Here is an 18,946-nt window from a genome sequence, read left to right as displayed (position 1 = left end):
TTTGATCATTCTGGATTAGATCAGGGGCACCCTCTGAGTCTCTGACCAATCCTATAAGGAGATCAAATTGATTTTTTATTGGATCTCAATTTTACAATTGGGTCTCGATCATATCAAATTCAATTAGATATAAAAAAAATATAAATAAACCATATATTTTAACAAAATTGGTATAATTTACATACTTTCTCATAATTACTAGATTGGGGTCCCATTGGATTGGAACATGGTTTATCTAGAATCAATCCGATAAATTATCATATCAGACCCTTACTAGATCAATTCCTTATCAGAACCCAAACAAATCAGCATGCATCAGATTTCGATGTGACCTGATCCATTGACAATCCTATTGATAGGGGTGCAACTTGGTTCAGCTTGGGGCCAAATTGGAACTAAACCAACCGAGGTTGATTTCATAAAATGAGAACCAATATTGAATTGTCATAGAACCAAACCAAACCTAACAAAGTCAAGGTCGGTTTGGTTCGGTTCTAGGGGTTGCCAATATCCTAAAAACCTGTTTGAAGTAGGGGTGCAATGGGTCGGTTCCTAAGGCACTTAGAATCATAACCATTATATTTTTTCCAATTCTAGTTTTAAGATAAATGGAATCGGAACAGCAAAAAAAAAAAAGTACTCATCGGTTCTGATTCTCCAGGATCAAATGAGAAAGAAATTATTTTAAATCATTACAAATAATAAAAATAAACATATTATCAACAAAATTATTAACTTAGTTATAATCTGTTATTCTAGATATTTTTTTTTCAAAAAATAACAATTTATCTTCTTTAAAAGTAATAAATTTTTAGAAGAGAGTTCATTTTAAGCTTCAATCCATTGTTTATATGAAAAATTGAAGAACTTTTATATGACATGCATTAATTTGAAATAAAAGAATTCATCAAATTGTCTATAATATAAAAAGAAATGACAAACTAAATTGGTTCCAAGTAGTTGTGGGTACCCATTGGATAGAACCTAATGGTTTCATTTTAGACCGAATTCTAATTGATTCCAATAAAAAGAAAATCAGAACTGAGGTTTTCTATTCCAATTCTAATTCGATTTCGATTAAATGGGTACCCATTGACACCCCTAATTTGAAGCAACATGTTTTTAAGAAACAAAAAATAAAAATGAAATTTCATATAATCAATCATTAACCTTAGACTAATGATTTTTGAACTCAACTTGACAGCCGGACTCAAAAACTCACTGAATTGTCATGAGCAAAGAACTGTAGATTATTTCAATCGGGATACACAACTGCAGATGACAAATCGGTTGTGTATTTTGAGGGATAGAATCTACGGTTCTTTGCCTATACCACTTTGGTGAGTTTTGAGTCCCCCTATTAAGTGGAGTTAAAAAATCAGCACTCTTAATCTTATCCATCAATAATAAACAAAAGTCAATAATCTATCCATGAAAAAAGAGCCATTAATTTTTCCATCACTTAAAAAAAGTCATTAATTTATCCTAATAAAAAGGAAGTCATCAATCTATCATAAAAAAGAAAAAGAAAAAAGATGAGTGTAGTTTATTAAATAAAATAATAATATTCATTCATAATTATATTAATAATAAGAGTTCAGTTCCATACAAGGCTTGAACCAAGAATCGAACCAAATCAATCGGTTATTCATTTTGTCAACCCATAACTATATCGAAATTCATCCAAACTGAACCAAACCAGTCCAAATCTCTTGATTTGGTTCGGTTCTCAGTTTGAACTGGACCAAGTTGTACCTCTACCTGTTAACTTAAATTTCATGTTAACCATATTCGGGTCGGGTAATCGGGTACCCATGATCCAACTCAACTGTATTATTTTTCTAGTCATCCATCTTCTATCCTTAAAAAGTTGAAGAAATAGCAGTGGATGGCTGTCTTTAGTACACACCTCACCACATCAGAATATCAAATCCCCTACATCTCTGTTCTTCCACACTCTCTCTCTCTCTCTCTCCAATGGCAGCATTGCAGTCGTCCCTTGCATTCTCTTCTCCAATCTCCCATTGTTCACAGAAACAACGCTCTCATTCAGGTACTCTTCACTCTGTATTCAAACAATTGGAAAATTATAGTAATTTGTTCAATTGTTCCTTTATTTTTTTGCAAGAAAAACACTAAAAATGATATGGGTTTTGGGTATTTTGTTTAGATTTGACAGGAATCTGTTACTTGGACAAGTACAACTTTACCTGTCAAAGATGGGTTTTTTCTTGATTTGAAAATTATGTGAAGATTTGAAACTTTAGAAGTTCTTATATCATAGTACATGTAACGTACTGAAATGGGTATTTCATATTTGCTTGATTATCTATGTAGGAAAATATAAAATTTGAATGTGTTATGTATTACTTGAGATTCAGCAAGAATCAATGAGTAGGAAGTTCATGAAGTCTGATTCACCTAAAATGGGTTTTTCGTTTTGATGCTTTTTTTTATGGAAAATTTAGAGCTGTTATATAGTGCATGCCATAGAAACCAAGTTGGGATTCAGCAACCATTCGGTGGGAGTCAGTTCGGTTTAATTCGGATGATCCAGGAATGTTTCAGAAAAAAATCGGGGGATTATAAAAATTTGGGGGATGGAGAGGCAGAGTTTGAATTTGGGAGGGACATTTCAGAAGAAAACTAGACGTTAACACCCACAGTCGAATCCTTAAATAAGGAAGGGAGTCGCCATAAAAATCAATGATTTAATTGGTTGAAAAAATTCACCAAATATTGTGTCATTGTTGCAATCCTTATTTGCATTGTGTGCATGAGAGCTAAAGGAATCTGCATCTATGATTTGACAAGTCTGGAACATTGTGCTTAGTATGATGGCCATGTAAGTTCCCTTGGCTTTGGCAAATTATTCATCACGAACTAAAGAATTATTATTATTATTAAAATTTTTAAATATACATCGTTTGAATGGATTATTGTATCCTTGAACTCACTCCTCAGTACCTGATTCCTCGTCTCTGTAATTCAAATTTTGAGAAGAACTATTAACATTTTTGAAAGAGTTTATTGGTCATTTTACCATGAAAGACAACATAGAGGCTTCATTGTTTTAACATAGGTGTTAGAGAGAGAGGGCGTCCCCACTTCGATTTTTTGTTTTGCTTTCTTTTCATCCAGTCTTTTTGAAAGTGTAAAACGTTTCCTAGATCTGAGTACTTATAATTAAGTTGTTTTTAATGTGTGGTGCAAGTAAGGATTTAATTATTCTTTTCCCGAGTTCTCCATGATCATCTAGTCAGTGAACCTCGGACACATTGAGGATCATTGTTTTTCTTGACATAGATTCCTTTGCTTCCCCCATTTTGTTTTCTTTCCCTAAATTAAGTATTTTTGAATGCTTGGATTTTTTAGCCTGGGGTCATTTTTTATTTCTCCCTGAAAAATTAGTTTCATGCAAGGATTTAAATTTATACTTTGGTGTGAAAAATGGAAGAATTTTTACTAGTGTGGCGATATTGTTGAAGAATGATTTTATAACTAGTCAAAACATTTTTTGGATTATTTTCATCTCCTTTTTCTCAGTTTGTACTTTACCTTCTTGTGGAGAAGATTGGACCTTTTACCTCCATCATATGGTGCATATTATGACTATATTTAATATCTAAAAATTTAATTGAATTTTTTGAATTTCTTACTGTATCTACGTGGAGTCAGAAGATTTCCTTTTTGATAAGTCGTAAGCGTTCTTAGAATCAGTTAGAACATAGTTTTGTTGTTTGAGAACTTCATGCAATGTGATTTTTGGTCAACTTGGTTATGTGAATCTATCAACTAAGATACACGTCATAGCTCTTTATCATCTTCAAAAAAATTAAAACTAGAAATAATTGTATGTTTTGCAGGCTTGGTATCTTCACCTTGGGTTGTTTGTCGAAGTACGAGTTCCTCGTTCAATGGCCAATCCTTGCAACTACTGCATCCTCGAGGGGTCATGTTAAGGGGAAATTTTCAAACGACTCGAGCTATAAAGATGATGGTCAAGCCAACAATTCAGTTCATCCAAGGAACTGATGAGCAAACAATACCTGATGTGAGACTAACCCAATCAAGAGATGGTACAAATGGTATGGCAATTTTCTCATTCGAACAGCCTTCCGTGTTTGACTCATCTGGTGAACTTGGTGAAATCACGGGCTTCTACATGATTGACGAAGAAGGGGTTCTTCAGTCAGTTGATGTCAGTGCCAAGTTTGTTAATGGAAAGCCATCAAGAATAGAAGCGAAGTATGTAATGCGGAGCCCGCGTGAATGGGATAGGTTCATGAGGTTCATGGAGCGGTACTCAAATGCGAATGGATTGCAGTTCATCAAGAAATGATGCAATGTACATCCTTCCTCTTGTTTCCCCTCACTTTTTTCTGTTGTTGTGTAAGTTTTTGTAATTTGGGTATCTGAAACTTGAGAAGCTTGGTTGATGCCCATGTAGCTTCAATGCAATTGCTGTATTCCCCCTTGAATTTTAATGGGTTTTGCCTAATTTGGTAATTATTGGTAATTCTTTAAGGGTGTCGGGTTGCATAAGATTTTGGTTCTGGAAACATTGGATATTTTTTGCGAGAACATTCTCTTTAACATTGTTGAGTGTCTTTGTGATCACTAAAGCTGCTTGAATGTCTAAACCAGTTCGATTTGGATTTTACTTGAGATGAACACATCTACAAGGGCATTTATATGGTATTTTCAGAATTTTGATTTTCCAGTAACTTTGACCTTAGCGGATTGCTATTACCCGAAATCATATTCACAAGTTGTCCTTTCAGCCCATTGGCACGTATAATCCTCGCTGCTCTTCCTTGTTCGATAAATTTCTTGGGAGAGTTTTCGTCCTGACAATGTATTTGACATTTTCTATTGATCTGAGAATGAGGTATTTTAGAGGTAGGTGAGTTTTAACAGAATACATGTGTATTATTGCATGCATGAGTGTAATTATAACTGATGAAAGTTTTTTTTTGTTTTTGAAGCTTAGTTAGTTATATTGAGTTGAAAGGGACTGCAACTCCATGCTGTCTCTATAACTTGATACGACACACTTCATCGAAAGATAACGAAGCTCTTCTTGAATAACTTCCATTCGATCTAACGAAACAGATTCAACCCATCGATCTCCAATATCGGATCTCTGAGACAATATTCATTAGGGAAATAATGCTGAAAGGACTACCCACCACCACTACTACATCTACTACTACTGTGCCCAGGTGACAGATATTGGGCTTCTGACCCTATACTGACTATGGATGGTATGTACCCATGTCAAATGACCTTGAGCATACATCACCTTCTCCATACCCATTCTTTTCCGGGATATCAACCAGACTCTATAACCCATACTTTGGTAAACATGATTGAACGTTAGAAGACGCGGTTTAACTCTTACTTTGATTCCTTCAGGTGCCTTTACCTCCACTGAGTACGTGGAATTCGGTAACCCAACATTAGTTAGTCGCCTTCTTATCACCTTACTTGTCTTCCGATGCTTGAAAATCACCGTCATAGAGGGATAATTAAGGCTAAAACTCCTATTCTTCACTATGATTTCATGACAGCTCACGTTCTTGTGTGTAATGGTGAAAATCTCCGACCTCGTGTATCCTAGTGTGCAGAGATGAATCACATAATCATCTGGCATGATATTGTATACTAACCCTGGATTGATTGCTCTTTCAGGGTTTACGTGCCCCGCTCCAACGGCAAAGACTTGCGCTGGTTTTAGTCCGTCCATTATTGGCATACCCAAATGATCCATGTTGTCCGAAGTTGTCATGATTGCAGATTTAATTGCAGCCGGGGTCCACTCTGGGTGGGCAGAACGTATCAAAGCAACGATACCACTGACATGGGGACAAGCCATGGAGGTTCCCGACAAGACGGTGAAATTCACTCTTCTAGAATCTTCTAGAAGGCCACTTGGACCCAAATTTTGTGGCCAAGCAGCAATTATATTCACCCCTGGGGCAATAATATCCGGTTTGAGGATGGATGGATCGGTTAAACTGGGTCCTCTCGATGAAAACAAAGCGACTGATGGTGCTCTATTTTTCCCGATAACCGTTCCTCCAAATTCAATTCGAGCTCTTGGTCTCTTTGTAGAATTTATATAGCTTTTTAAGCGAAGAGATTCCGAAAAGCCTACTAATGTTGCGGGCAAGACATGAACATCAACGGAATCCTCCTCGAGATTGATCTCTGTGTTAGTCAGAATCATCGCAGCACCACCGGATTCCTTTACAACTTGGCCTTTTTCTGCTCTTCCATTGACACCTCTGTCACAAACCACCATTTTTCCTCTGACTTCAGCTCTTGGAAGAGAGCCTTTGAAGCACAATTCACTCCCTTTGTTTCCACCTGATACGTAAACTAGCTCGAGCTCTTTTCTTACATTTGATCGCTGCTTTACTGGGTACATAGATTCTCCGTAGAGAATCTCACCGTTACCCATACGAACAACGGCAGGAAATCTTCGATCAAGAGTGCTGGCACCAACGGTTGTTATCCAAGGAGCCTCGTTGGCAACCGAGCTCTGGATTGGACCATTGTTTCCCGCTGCACAAATTACTATAACACCCCTCTCCATAGCTCGGAAACTGCCAATCGCAATGCTGTCATCGTAAAGTGGTATTGGGAAGCCACCTAGAGAGAGTGAGAGGACATCAACTCCATCCCTAATCGCATCGTCCATTGCAGCTACAATGTCCGAGCTGTAACAACCACTGAACCAGCAAACCTTGTACATTGCTACATGTGCTCCGGGTGCCATTCCTCGAGCCTCGCCAAACCCGTTTCCAAGAACGCTCGCCATAGGGACCGAAGCTCCTGACGCTGTCGATGACGTGTGGGTCCCATGGCCATGTGCATCACGTGGCGATATGTACTCCGTAATGCCAGCTGACATTGGCGAGGTCCGCGATGCACGATGTCCTTTAGTATAGAACCGTGCACCGATGAGCTTACGGTTACAAAGTGAAGGATTGAATCTCTCCCCCTCCTGACAAATGCCTCTCCACTTCTTTGGAACCGAAGGCATTTGATGATCATTGAAGCTTGGGCTTTCGGGCCATACTCCAGTGTCAAGGACCCCAATTATGGTTCCCCGGCCGAACCCAGAGCGCGACCAAGCACCCTCTTTGGTGGGACTTAGTCCTAAGAACTTGTATGAATAAGTGGTTTGTATTTGAAGGCGACGATCAGGTCTAATAGCAATGACATTGCCCATGCTTTTCAAAATCCCTACTTCATGTTCTGATAGACGTGCTGCAAAACCTTCCATGGCAGAACGATAAGAGTAGAGAAGACGAGAAGACGGATTTTCCTCCAACGTCACTATTTGTTCGAGAAACGAGACATGCCATTCGAGCCTTGTGTTGAAGGCAGAAGTAGTCATTCCATGAGGGTGTAATTGGACTATGTAAGTTTGAAGGTTGGATGCATGGAGGGAAACCAAGTTGAAGAAAATGGTGAGGGAGAAGAAGAGTAGTTTGGGTTCCATTGGAGAGAGAAAAAAGAGTGTAATTTGGTTAGAATGTGTGTTTGGTGACTGAGGTGTGGAGGGGTATTTGAAGACGTTGAGAATTTGAAAAAAAATAATGGGTTTAAGGAGAATTTATGTGAGATGAAACTCGTGATGTTTAAGAGCTCTTCATCACGAGGATCTTTTGTTGAGAGAGGAGAGAGAGAGAGAGAGAGAGAGAGAGAGAGGAGCTGATGTGTAAGTCAATCTCACGAGATGTCTTGGATGGAATTATTACATAACATGTAGCCGTTAGATTCAAAATTCCACGAATCTTTGTTCCTCACTTTTTTCTTCCAGTTAGTTAGTTAGTTACTCGTTCTATTCGAGGAGCCTAAGAGGTGGGGCCCTTCTCCCAAACCACTTGAACTGCCGATGGATCGGATTAGATCCAATCCAATCCAATAATTTAGGATCAGGATTGAGGATTTTAGATCCAATTTGCTAACCCAATCTCTTTCTCCAATCGAAAATAAACTACAATGATCCAAGGACCAGTTCCGATATGGAGTCGACGGATACAATCAGATTGGTTTTAGGTCATAGTAAAAATATTTGTAAAAATATCTGAATAAGGGATTAGCCGATTGAATTGGCCGCAAATTTTTCAACAATTTATCAATTGATCATTGAATATGATGACAATTTTACCCTTTGCCTCTTTAAAAAAAAAAATTTCTTGGGTTTTGGTAAGAAACCTATGATCACTGAATCTGAACTTGGTTATGATGTTCTACATCAAATTGCAATAAGGTTTTATTTTGAACATAATAGTGAGATGATATAATGACCCGACCCATAACTAGGGGTTTCAGATCAACCCTGATCTGGTCCATTGACAGCCCATAGCCCAACGACTAATCCCAATCTGATTAAAGGTAAAATTACCCATATTTTAAAGCAAATTTTTTTTATTAAATTATATGGGCCGCCGCATCTTTCTTTATCACTACAATTATTATCATCATTACCAAAGTTTATCCAAAGATTTGGAGTTTGCTAAACAAATTGTGTTTCTCCAATTCTTTTCAGTGTAGAGCTGCCAGATCCGGTCTGCTATGGACCGGGTTTGGATTTAATTATTAGGTCCATTTAACTATCGGGTAGGGCCGGGTTAATCCCATTTAATAATAGAGCCGGATTTGGATTTTGAATGTATGCCCTATGGCTGGCCCGGTCTGCTATACTATATTAAATACAATATATATAGTTTTATTGTAAATTAATAATGACCTACTGCCTTTGAAAATGGATTTGGCCCGGCCGGATATTTAGATAGGTTGGATTAGGGCCTAATTTTTTTAGCCTAAAAGGTTCGGCCCATTTAAAGCCCGACCCAACCGGATCCATTGACAACCCTACTTGACATAATCATGGTTTTTGTTATGGAAAATTACTTAAAAAACCTTTGCGGAGGGATTTTTTTTCCTAATTAGTCCTTGAGTTTTGGGTGGTTGCTAGTTTACTTTTTATTCCATGATGGTCTCTCAAACTTATCTCAGCTTATAATGTTTTTGAAATACTCAAACTACCCTTCTTTTTTCATCTTCTTCACATAATTGGATTTTCTAAAAACGATTCCAATCAATTTCAACGATTTTTATTGTGAATGACAAATGGAAATGATGTATTTTTAATTGTGAACATTTAGATTTGTTTCGACGATTTATAACAAAAAAATGATGAACGAAATTGAGATTCAAAATTTTTATACAGTGTCGAGCTCACCAATTTTTATTATAAGTTTGAAAATTTTAAAAAAATTATCAAACTCGACAATAAAAATGTTGAACCCAAAGTAAAAAGTGATGAGCTCGATGTTGGTAAAGTCCACCCATTTTCGTTTTTCGACTAAAATACATAGAAAGATCGACTAAAAATTAGGGATAACGACTTGTGTAGATGATCTCAAACCAAAAGAACTATCCTTAATCTATTTTCATCCAAAAAACGAAGCAAAAACAAATTGAAAAAAAAAAAAAAAATCCTAAATTTTTTACACACACCTTCAAAATGTTTGAAAATGGAGTCTCTGAAACTCAACTAATATGTCGGAAATCTATTTTTTTTTTTACGAAAATGGTGAGTTCAAATGGTAAGAGAAGTTTCTATATTTTAGTTTCAAGAGATGTGTGGAGTGAGGTTCAGGGACGTGGACTGATTAAAAATAAAAGTTTTACTAAATGGACTATTAAGAGAAGCCCGTTGAGTAATTTTCCATTTTGTTATCTATTATTGAAAGTGAGTTCTTTCTTCTGTGCAATTGGTGACTTTTAGTCGTTAGATTCGTATTTTTTTTTCCACCACGAACTTCCATCGTGCGAACAATATTTTTTTAAAATTCATGACTATAAATCACCAATTAAGTTATTTTACGAGGGGGTTGGTGGGGGGTCATTTCTACCAAAATATATAGTGTGCAACACTAAGCACAAAAGAGCCATAATTAGCAATTCGAAGTATGACCAAACACACCCAAAAGAAATAACAATGGTTGTAGCAAGGATGGATAAAATAAACTAAAACAAAGAAAAAAACATAAATAAATATCTTTACAAATGTGAACAAATAACTTAATTCATTCTTTATTGATACAATCATGGAGCTTTTCATATGGGACATGAAATAAAAATAAAAGTACAAATAAAAAAATAAAAATGAAATTATAAGTAACAAATTAACAATAAAAAATAGAGATGAACATCATTAATGAAGATGATTGAATCACAATTTGGAAGAGATTTGGAGTTGTTGATGTGCAGTTAGGGCTTTAAGATGTCTTCTAAGGATCTTTCCAGAAGGTGATCTTGGGATTGAGTCCACAAATACCACCTTCCTTACCTTCTTATATGGAGCCACCTGAGGACAAAATATGTTAGTTATAACTACAACTATCAACCACACAAGTAAATCTCTCTTTGTCCCTCTCTATTAGAAAATGTTTTCTCAAAAAAATCAAATTTCAACAAAAATTCTTCCTACAAAATAAATTTTCTCAGAAAATATTTGCCCGTATTTGATTATATGTAGGAAATTATCAAGAGAAATTAGTTTTTATTCTTGGGGAGAGGGTAATTGTGAGAGAATAACATTAAGCTTTTTTTCATTATAGAAATGGGTCGAGATCAGTAGACTTACGAAAAGTGAACTCATATGTTCACACACAATCCTAACCGTGTATATGTATGACCCAACCGTTGAAATAAAAGATGGATCCCGAGAATATATGACAGATTTATAAGGTAAATTTCAACCGTTGGATCTTACATATAAACGATTGAGATTGTGTGTGAAAATATAAATTCACTTTCACGAGTCTATAGATATTTAAAAAAAATATTCAATCAAAATAAGAATATATATATATACACAGAGAGAGAGAGAAGAAATTAATGAATTGGGTTACATACCTTGTCTTCCATGAATGTAATAATGTCATCTTCTTCAACTTTGCTACCTTCCCTTCTCACTACACAAGCCATAGGGATTTCTCCTGTTCCTTCATCAGGGTATCTGAAAATTTATCAAAATTCAAAACCTATTTAATAAAAATACAAAATCTCGAAATATTTCTAAGAATATAGTCTCATTTTTTTAATAGTCAACTTCCCTAATACTTATTTAATAGTTTTTGTTTATATGATAATTTAGGAAAATGACATCTATTATACTTAATTCTTTAATAAATGTAAATTGATCCTACCAAATTGAATCAGGGTTCAAATAATTCAACAATTTTTTTTCCAATAATTGATTGAGCCCCAAAACATTGTCTCCAACGAATTACATTACTTAAAATTACTCATTTAGGTTCGGTTTTGGAACGTGTTTAAAGTTTCGAAGCATAAGCAAAAACTAAATGGTAATTAGTTAAAAAAATTTGGGTCAGCATAGACCTTGATAATCCCAATCTTTGGATTCCCAACTAGGCCCTTAAAAGTACTAAAACTGGCACGTATGATTCAAAAATTAATACATTAGTGGTCCAATTGTGTTCTTGAAATATTTATCAAAGGGTCAATCTCGATAATTTGAATGTTGATATCGGTGATTCATGTTCAAACATCGAGATTGATGATTTACACTCTCTGATCTTGACGGGTGTAAAAGTGATCTTGACAATTGTAACAAAGGTCGATCTCAATGATTTGAATTAAAGGGAAGGAGGGAGGGGGGATTTAGAAATAAGTCCCTCTTGACGAGGTGGATTAATTAACTTTCACTTACGGTATTACAGCAACATCGTAGATCTCAGGATGGGTGGACAAGATCTCCTCAAGTTCAGCAGGAGCAACCTAAACAATAAAAATAATGTAATAAATAAATAAATAGTAATGTGGAATACAAACCTATATTTATGATTAAACTTACAAACTTGGGAAATTCTAAATTCATTCGACAAGTTTGATGCCAAGTAAAGTAAATTTCGATTGAATCAAATCGGCTCAACTGAACTTCATAAAAAAATGGTAATTAATTTGGAAAATGTGTTGTCCTAATAATTTCTTGAAACCCCGAGGGGGTGATTCAATGGCAATTTCGAATCCAATAAGCGATGAGACTCCATAGGTTGTGTGTTCGATACCCAGTATGAGCAAATATTTCCTCGGGGCCGGCTACGAGGGTGTTCCCTCACTTACCTGGTGCATGTGACGTGCGGGTGTTGCACGTGCTCGGGGGAGGGTCCCATATGCCTTGGTTCTTGCCCTAGCTCATCTGGTCCCCCCAGTTGGATGTAAGTCTGGGCACCCCGTTATAAAAAAATAAAAAATAAAATAAAATAATTTCTTGATGTTTGATTCATGAGCCAGTAATTTCTATTATAATCAATATACAAAAATATAAATTTAATACCTGGTAGGCTTTGTATTTGATGAGCTCCTTGATCCTGTCGACTATGTAGACCAGTCCAGACCTATCAATGATGCATAAGTCACCAGTATGTAGCCATCCATCTCTGTCAATGGTGATGGATGTGGCTTCGTGGTTCTTGAAATAACCTAAGAGATCACATTTGTGATAATCAACGTCGATATGTTTATATAAATATTTTAGTACAAAAAAAAAAAATTAAAGACCCTTTTAATTAATGTCTGATGTTGTTGGAAAAAGATGTCCAGTACCATTAAGATTATGTCATTTATATAGTGAAATCTTATAAATCATCTTAGTTTTTTTATAGAAATTTTCACGATTACGTTCTATAATAAAACAAAACAAACAAACAAAAAATGTCCCCTCCCCAAAGTTAAAAACAAAAAACAAAAAACGGGTACCTTGCATGGTCGGAGGTCCCCGTACGCAGAGTTCTCCACATTCGAGGGGAGGGAGTGGTTTGCGCGTTCTTACATCAATGATCTTGGCCTCCATGGAAGGGATTAGCCCTCCTATTGATTCATGAACCATCCCCCTAACCCCATTGCAGAGTGTAATGGGACCACTTGTTTCGGTTAATCCGTAGCACTGCAACACCATATCAGAAGCATATTAATTTGTGTTTTTCTAAAATAAATTTATAGACATACGTTCACTGTACGAACCATAAAAGGAGACAAGTACGTAAACTAATGTGAGAATGGGCCGTTAATTACTTGAAAAACAGGGAAAATTTTCAAAATTATAGGGTGAAATAGCATAAGAAATAGGAGTATAGTAAGTAAATGCATGAGAAACATGTTGGAGCTAGGCAGGGGAGGAGCCAGGATTTTATTGTAAGGTGGAGCTAGGCAATATTACTCCACAAATTATTCCCATCATTTTTATCAATTTGCTTTACTTTAATAATGTATTTAACTTAAATAAGTAAACCTTTTTTTTCTTAAATTTTTTTGCGTGCTATTGTACAATAATAGCATATTATTAAAATATGAGTCGTGATAATATGACTCGTCAGGAGGCATACTCAATTGACTCCCTAACGTGGTCAAGTTTGGGAACCGTAGATCTTTACATCTTGGGATACATGACTGCTCTTTCCCATTTTAAAAAAAGTGTATCCCGAGGGAACCATGCATCCCAAGGCATATAGATCTACCTGATGAGTCATATTATCAGGACTCTTAAAATATAGATCAATTACAAGACAAGTGGCGGTAAAGAAGATTAGAGAATTTTTTTTTTAATTATTCAAGATCATGTATTTTTCGATACGTTGATAGAGAGTAATAGGACTCTTGATTTGTTAGACCTATTTAATTTCTCATATGTTAAGAGCTTAAGCCCTAGTAATTTTTCTTTATAAAAAATAATCTCATTCCTTCACCTATTATCCAAAAGTCAAATATTTTGTTATTGAGAATAAGTTCATATCTACTTTCACTATCACTATCCATGTTCTTTTGGGTTTTCCTTTTGTCCTTTTACATTTCAACTTCCAAGAAAAACCCTAATTTGAGTTAGGCTTTTGGACCACCTTAGAGCAGAAGGGTAATCAGACATAGTCGAACTCTTAATAGGGCTATCCCTAATCTTCTTCTAGCACACACTTCTGAAATCTGAATAGAGATAGTCCACCTTTAAAATTCAATCTTTGGATGCTCTATTACTTTGTTTCGATTCAAATTTCAAAACTAAGAACCAAAATTCAGAAGTTTTGATTTAGGGATGGAGGGACGTGGGATGAAACTTCTGAATTCTGAATTTATTTTTTATTCCTAAAATATCTTCCTTAAAACACTGATTTCTATCACTTATCCCTTCTTTATACAAATCTTAGAACCCTTATTTTTAACTTTTCTACATCTCCTTCCTCTACATCAGTGCTATCAAGATTTCTCCTATTTCTCTCGTTTTGTGTTCAAAAATCTTATTTTTTTTACTTTGAAATTAACACAGTAAGATCTCTTTCTATCTTTGATCTATCATTTTCATCCATTAATGGACATCTCTTTTTCTTCTAACATCATATATTTCATGTATGTAATTTTGATCATATGCTTGTTATTTAAACATCTCCAAGATTTTTTGAGTGCATGGGGTATAGGTTTTGTTGATTTGAGTGTTTCTAGAAAAAACGATTGAAATTATTAGGGTAATCATCTTGGCCTTGGACGATTTTTAAAGTCATAGGATAATATTGTCAAAATGGGTTAATAATTTTTCGATTAACAATTTATTAAAATTACAAAATGTAATATTGTCAAAATAACCATTATGTTTTAAAATTCTATTTGTAACCAGAAGCTTTTAAAAATGATAAACAAATTTTTTTTCCAGAACCAGATTTCAAACTCCAGATTTCAAAAAATAGAAACTAAACTTCAGACTTCGAAAATGTAACCAAACATACCCTTAAACCCTAGTTTCTTTCTTTAGTGAGGGACGAGGAAAAAAGTAATTCATAGAAGGTCTAAAATTAGAAGGGATGTCTTACCTGAGATAATCTTACTTGAGGATAATACTTGCTAAAACGTTCCATGTGATCCCTTCCTAAGGGAGCCCCTGAACATATAACCTCTTTGAGAGAGCCCAATTCATAACCCTTCACCCCATCCTGCAACCTAACCAACTGCACCACCATAGTCGGCACCACTGGCAACCTTGTCACCCTATACTTCTCCACACCCACCAACATCTCCTCCATTGAGTACTTTGGAACGATCACAGTTGTTGAACCCACCGCCAACGCCCCACAAACGAACATCGATAACCCAAACATATGGCACAATGGCACAACACACATGTACACATCATCACAAGCATCACCTTCAACATCCCAAACTTTCTTCAATAAACAAGCCATTGCAATGAAGTTCCGGTGCAAGCACACCACTGACTTACTCTTTCCTGTCGTCCCCGAAGAGTACATTAGAGCTGCAGTATCCCCTTGATGTACCCTCAAATCAAAGGGACCATATTGTGGAAAATGTACGAATGCATCTATAAATTCCTCTAATATAAATAGAGGTCTAGTGTTTAAACCTTCAATCTTGGATTGTAATTCTCGGGTCGTTAGAATTAACTTGGGGTTCGTTTCTTGAATTTGAGTTTCTAATTCTTGCCTAGTATTCAAAGGATTCGCGGTACTGAAAATGGCGCCGACGAACATGACTCCAAGGATTAGTAGAGGAAAATGTAGAAAATTACGTGAGACGACGAGGACTATGTCACCTTTCTTGATGCCAAGAGAGTGTAGGTTGTATGCTAAGGTGATTGTAAGTGATTGAAGCTCACCATATGTTATGGTTTGGCCTGATTTTGAGTCGATGAAAGCAGGTTTTAGGAGAGTTTGGGGAGAGAATTGTGAGAAAAGGAAGGAAGGGAGGGACAAATGTGGAGTATGAGGAAGGACTGGGGAGTCCCATTTGCTGTAATAGATTCCTGTCGATGAACAAAACCCACTCTCAGCAGAGACCTCCATCTCTATATCTCTCCCTATTTCTTTCTCTCTCTTGTGTGTGATGAAATGGGTTTTACTCTGAAACTCACAATGGTAGATGAGAGAAATAAATAGGCTGGCAGACGTTCCATGTTCCGAGTTTAGTTTCAATAAAATTTTGAATTTTCAGGATAAATTTAGATGTTTTCGTCACTAGTATTATCTCATTGTCTCAACCACTCTAATAAATTGGATGATTCAGACACGTATACCTTCAAACAGATTAAATACCCTCCTTGACTATGGTCAGGGCGGACGAACTATGGTTAATTGTGAATTATTTTAGGGAGAAATTAAGAGTTTTTAGTTAGAAGTTGTAGAAAATGACATTTAAGTCATTTCTAATTAATATTTATGAAGTCAAGAGGCAATGTTATCAACAAAAAATTGAAGAGGTGAGGGAGTGGGGACAAATGAGGAACGTAATTAATTGAAAATATAGGGGTGTCTCAAAGTTCTGTGGGGACAAATGGGGTATGTTATTCATATTTTCAAATAAAAATTTAGCCTCACGTTGATGCTCTCCATCAAACAAACGGTTGAGATGATATAGGTTTTCAAGAAAAATATATCCTTAGAAAAAAAAAATTGTATTGATTCCTAGGCAATTAGTATTGATTTTAGAAAATATTTGTTATTTCTCTTATCTCAATTGTTTGTTTGATAGAGGAGTTGGAATCTAGCGTTTTCAAAAATAATAAAATAAATAATGAAAGTGATGTAATTGTTCATAGGCGGATTTGTGGCTTATAATCCATGACATTGGATGCATTTTTGGATGTGTGATTTGGTTCGAATTATCCAACTAATTAAAAAAGTATTCTGGTGAAGCTTATAAAACATTAATAAGATAGACACAGAAGCGAAGCTAGGATTTTCCTGTAGTGGGGACAAACTATAGTTAGTTGTATAATGAAGATGAATGATTTTAGAGAGAAATTAAGATGTTTGTAGTTAGAAGTTGAAGAAAATGATACTTTGAGAAGTCACGATCAAGAGGCAATGTTATCAACAAAAAATTGAAGAGGCGAGGGAGTGGGGACAAATGGGGCATGTAATTAGTTGAAAATATAAGGGTGTCTCAAAGTTTTGTGGGGGCAAAAATTGGAGGGAGGTGAGGTTGCGGGGGCAAATGGGGAGAGAGGTGGAGGAATGGGGACAAATGGGGCATGTTATTCATATTTTCAAATAAAAATTTAGCCTCACGTTGATGCTCTCCATCAAACAAACGGTTGAGATGATATAGGTTTTCAAGAAAAGTGTACCCTTAGAAGAAAAAAATTGTATTGGTTCATAAGCAATCAGTATTGATTTTTAGAAAATATTCATTATTCCTCTTATTTCAATTGTTTGGTTCGAATTATCCAACTAACTAAAAAACATATTCTAGTGAAGCTTATAAAACATTAATAAGATAGACACAGAAGCGAAGTTAGGATTTTCTTGTAGTGGGGGCAACCTATGGTTAGTTGTATACTGAAGAAGAATGATTTTAGAGAGAAATTAAGACGTTTTTAGTTAGAAGTTGAAGAAAATGATACTTAGGCCATTTTCAATTAATATTTAAGAAGTCCCAATCAAATGGCAATGTTATCAACAAAAAATTGAAGAGGTGAGGGAGTGGGGACAAATGGTGCATGTAATTAATTAAAAATATAGGGGTGTCTCAAAGTTTTGTGAGGGTAAGAATTGGAGGGAGATGAGAGTGTGGGGGCAAATGGGGAGAGAGGTGAGGGAATGGGGACAAATGGGGCATGTAATTAGTTGAAAATATAGGGGTGTCTCAAAGTTTTGTGGGGGAAAAATTGGAGGGAGGTGAGAATGCAGAGGCAAATGTGGAGAAAGACGAGGGAATGGGAACAAATAGGGCATGTAATTAATTGAAAATATAAAGGTGTCTCAAAGTTCTGTGGGGACAATTGCCTCCGCCAGCTCCTTACTAGCTCCACCCCTAACTATGGTCTTCTTTGAATGAATAGCACAAAATGACTGAAAACATTCTCGTTTAAGAGATTCATCATCTTCAATGTTTAGGATAATTTTTTTAAATTTATTTCACAACATTTGATTATTTTTTTCTCAAAAAATCTTTTCCATCCAACCCTTGGTTTATTACACTACAACGAACTTGACCTTGAGTGATGGATGTTAAATTTTATTCTAGAAACCTAAAAAAAAAATTGAATTTTTGGCAAAATCATATATATAAGATAAATTTCTTATTAAATAGCAAAGAAGGTATGTACAGGTGGTTACATAACTATCCTAATTATATAAAAATGATTTAGTGCATCTCAATATATCTTAATACATAATAATATTACTAGTATTTTCTTCTAATCGATTTAGAGGACAAAACACTAGATAAAATTGAGTAGCTAATTAAATAGTTCGATAAACGACTGGCAATCTTTGTAACAAAACCCTCCATTGAAGAAGGGTTTGGGGGTAAAAATAAAAGGTTTTTATTTTATTTTAAAGGAATTGAAGTTGAGGGTATTTTGGTCAGTGTCTATTAGTCTCTCCTATAAAACCACTGCCAAGGGTATGTCATTAGTTTGAAAACAAAGGGGTATCTCAAATATTTACCAAAATGAGTAGAGGTATCTGTAAATTACCCTAATATATATCGATTGGTAGACAATACTTTAAAAACTCATCTGAGTCGACATGACTCGATAAATTTGAGTTGACTTGACACGAAACTCGTCAAACGCAGTATGTCGAGTTGACCACAAACTTGGCCGCATTTCGGAAACTATAAGAGTAGGAACTTGGACGAGTTATACCTTTTATTTCATATTTCCTTTTAAGGAAAAATAGAAAACAGTTCCATTTCTTACTTTCAAATTTTAAAAAGTATTTTTAAAGATATTTAATAAATTTATATTTATATATATTTATTTGACTCGACCTAATCCATGTTGACCGATGAGTGATAGAAGTTAAAACTCCGATACACAATTTGATAATTTCCAATGATGAGTGAGTCAACTAGGACAAGTCATAAATATTCGTAAATTTTTTATTTTAAT

General features: G+C 35.4%; 3 protein-coding genes across 4 annotated transcripts; 1 reads left to right on the top strand and 2 right to left on the bottom strand.

Annotated features, from left to right (window-relative positions):
• The first annotated feature begins 1,891 nt into the window (after positions 1-1,891).
• On the top strand, positions 1,892-4,598 carry PSB28 (photosystem II reaction center PSB28 protein). Its single transcript, XM_086438877.1, has 2 exons — positions 1,892-2,053; positions 3,867-4,598. The coding sequence occupies exons 1-2, from the start codon at positions 1,978-1,980 to the stop codon at positions 4,340-4,342; spliced, it is 552 nt and encodes a 183-aa protein (XP_086295003.1). The 5' UTR covers positions 1,892-1,977; the 3' UTR covers positions 4,343-4,598.
• A 614-nt stretch (positions 4,599-5,212) lies between these two features.
• On the bottom strand, positions 5,213-7,528 carry SDD1 (Subtilase family protein). Its single transcript, XM_086437553.1, has one exon. The coding sequence runs from the start codon at positions 7,511-7,513 to the stop codon at positions 5,213-5,215; it is 2,301 nt and encodes a 766-aa protein (XP_086293679.1). The 5' UTR covers positions 7,514-7,528.
• Positions 7,529-10,068: 2,540 nt separating this feature from the next.
• On the bottom strand, positions 10,069-16,023 carry LOC147403333 (beta-phenylalanine coenzyme A ligase-like). 2 transcript variants are annotated; one of them, XM_086438874.1, is made up of 6 exons: positions 14,907-16,020; positions 12,811-12,997; positions 12,389-12,534; positions 11,762-11,829; positions 10,945-11,047; positions 10,069-10,393 (listed from the first exon to the last, which is right to left on the bottom strand). In XM_086438874.1, exons 1-6 carry the CDS (start codon positions 15,891-15,893, stop codon positions 10,259-10,261), a joined length of 1,626 nt encoding a protein of 541 aa, XP_086295000.1. In that variant the 5' UTR covers positions 15,894-16,020; the 3' UTR covers positions 10,069-10,258. The 2 variants fall into 2 exon arrangements, with proteins under 2 accessions (XP_086295000.1, XP_086295001.1); XM_086438875.1 differs by lacking the exons at positions 10,069-10,393; positions 10,945-11,047; positions 11,762-11,829 and adding an exon at positions 11,893-12,275 and having other exon boundaries at positions 14,907-16,023.
• Positions 16,024-18,946: the final 2,923 nt, after the last annotated feature.

This window comes from Akebia trifoliata, chromosome 4 (genome assembly GCF_017979445.1).
Source record: "Akebia trifoliata isolate Shusen 1 chromosome 4, ASM1797944v1, whole genome shotgun sequence".
Classification (NCBI taxonomy): Eukaryota; Viridiplantae; Streptophyta; class Magnoliopsida; order Ranunculales; family Lardizabalaceae; genus Akebia; species Akebia trifoliata.
This window is presented reverse-complemented; position numbering and strand designations above follow the sequence as displayed.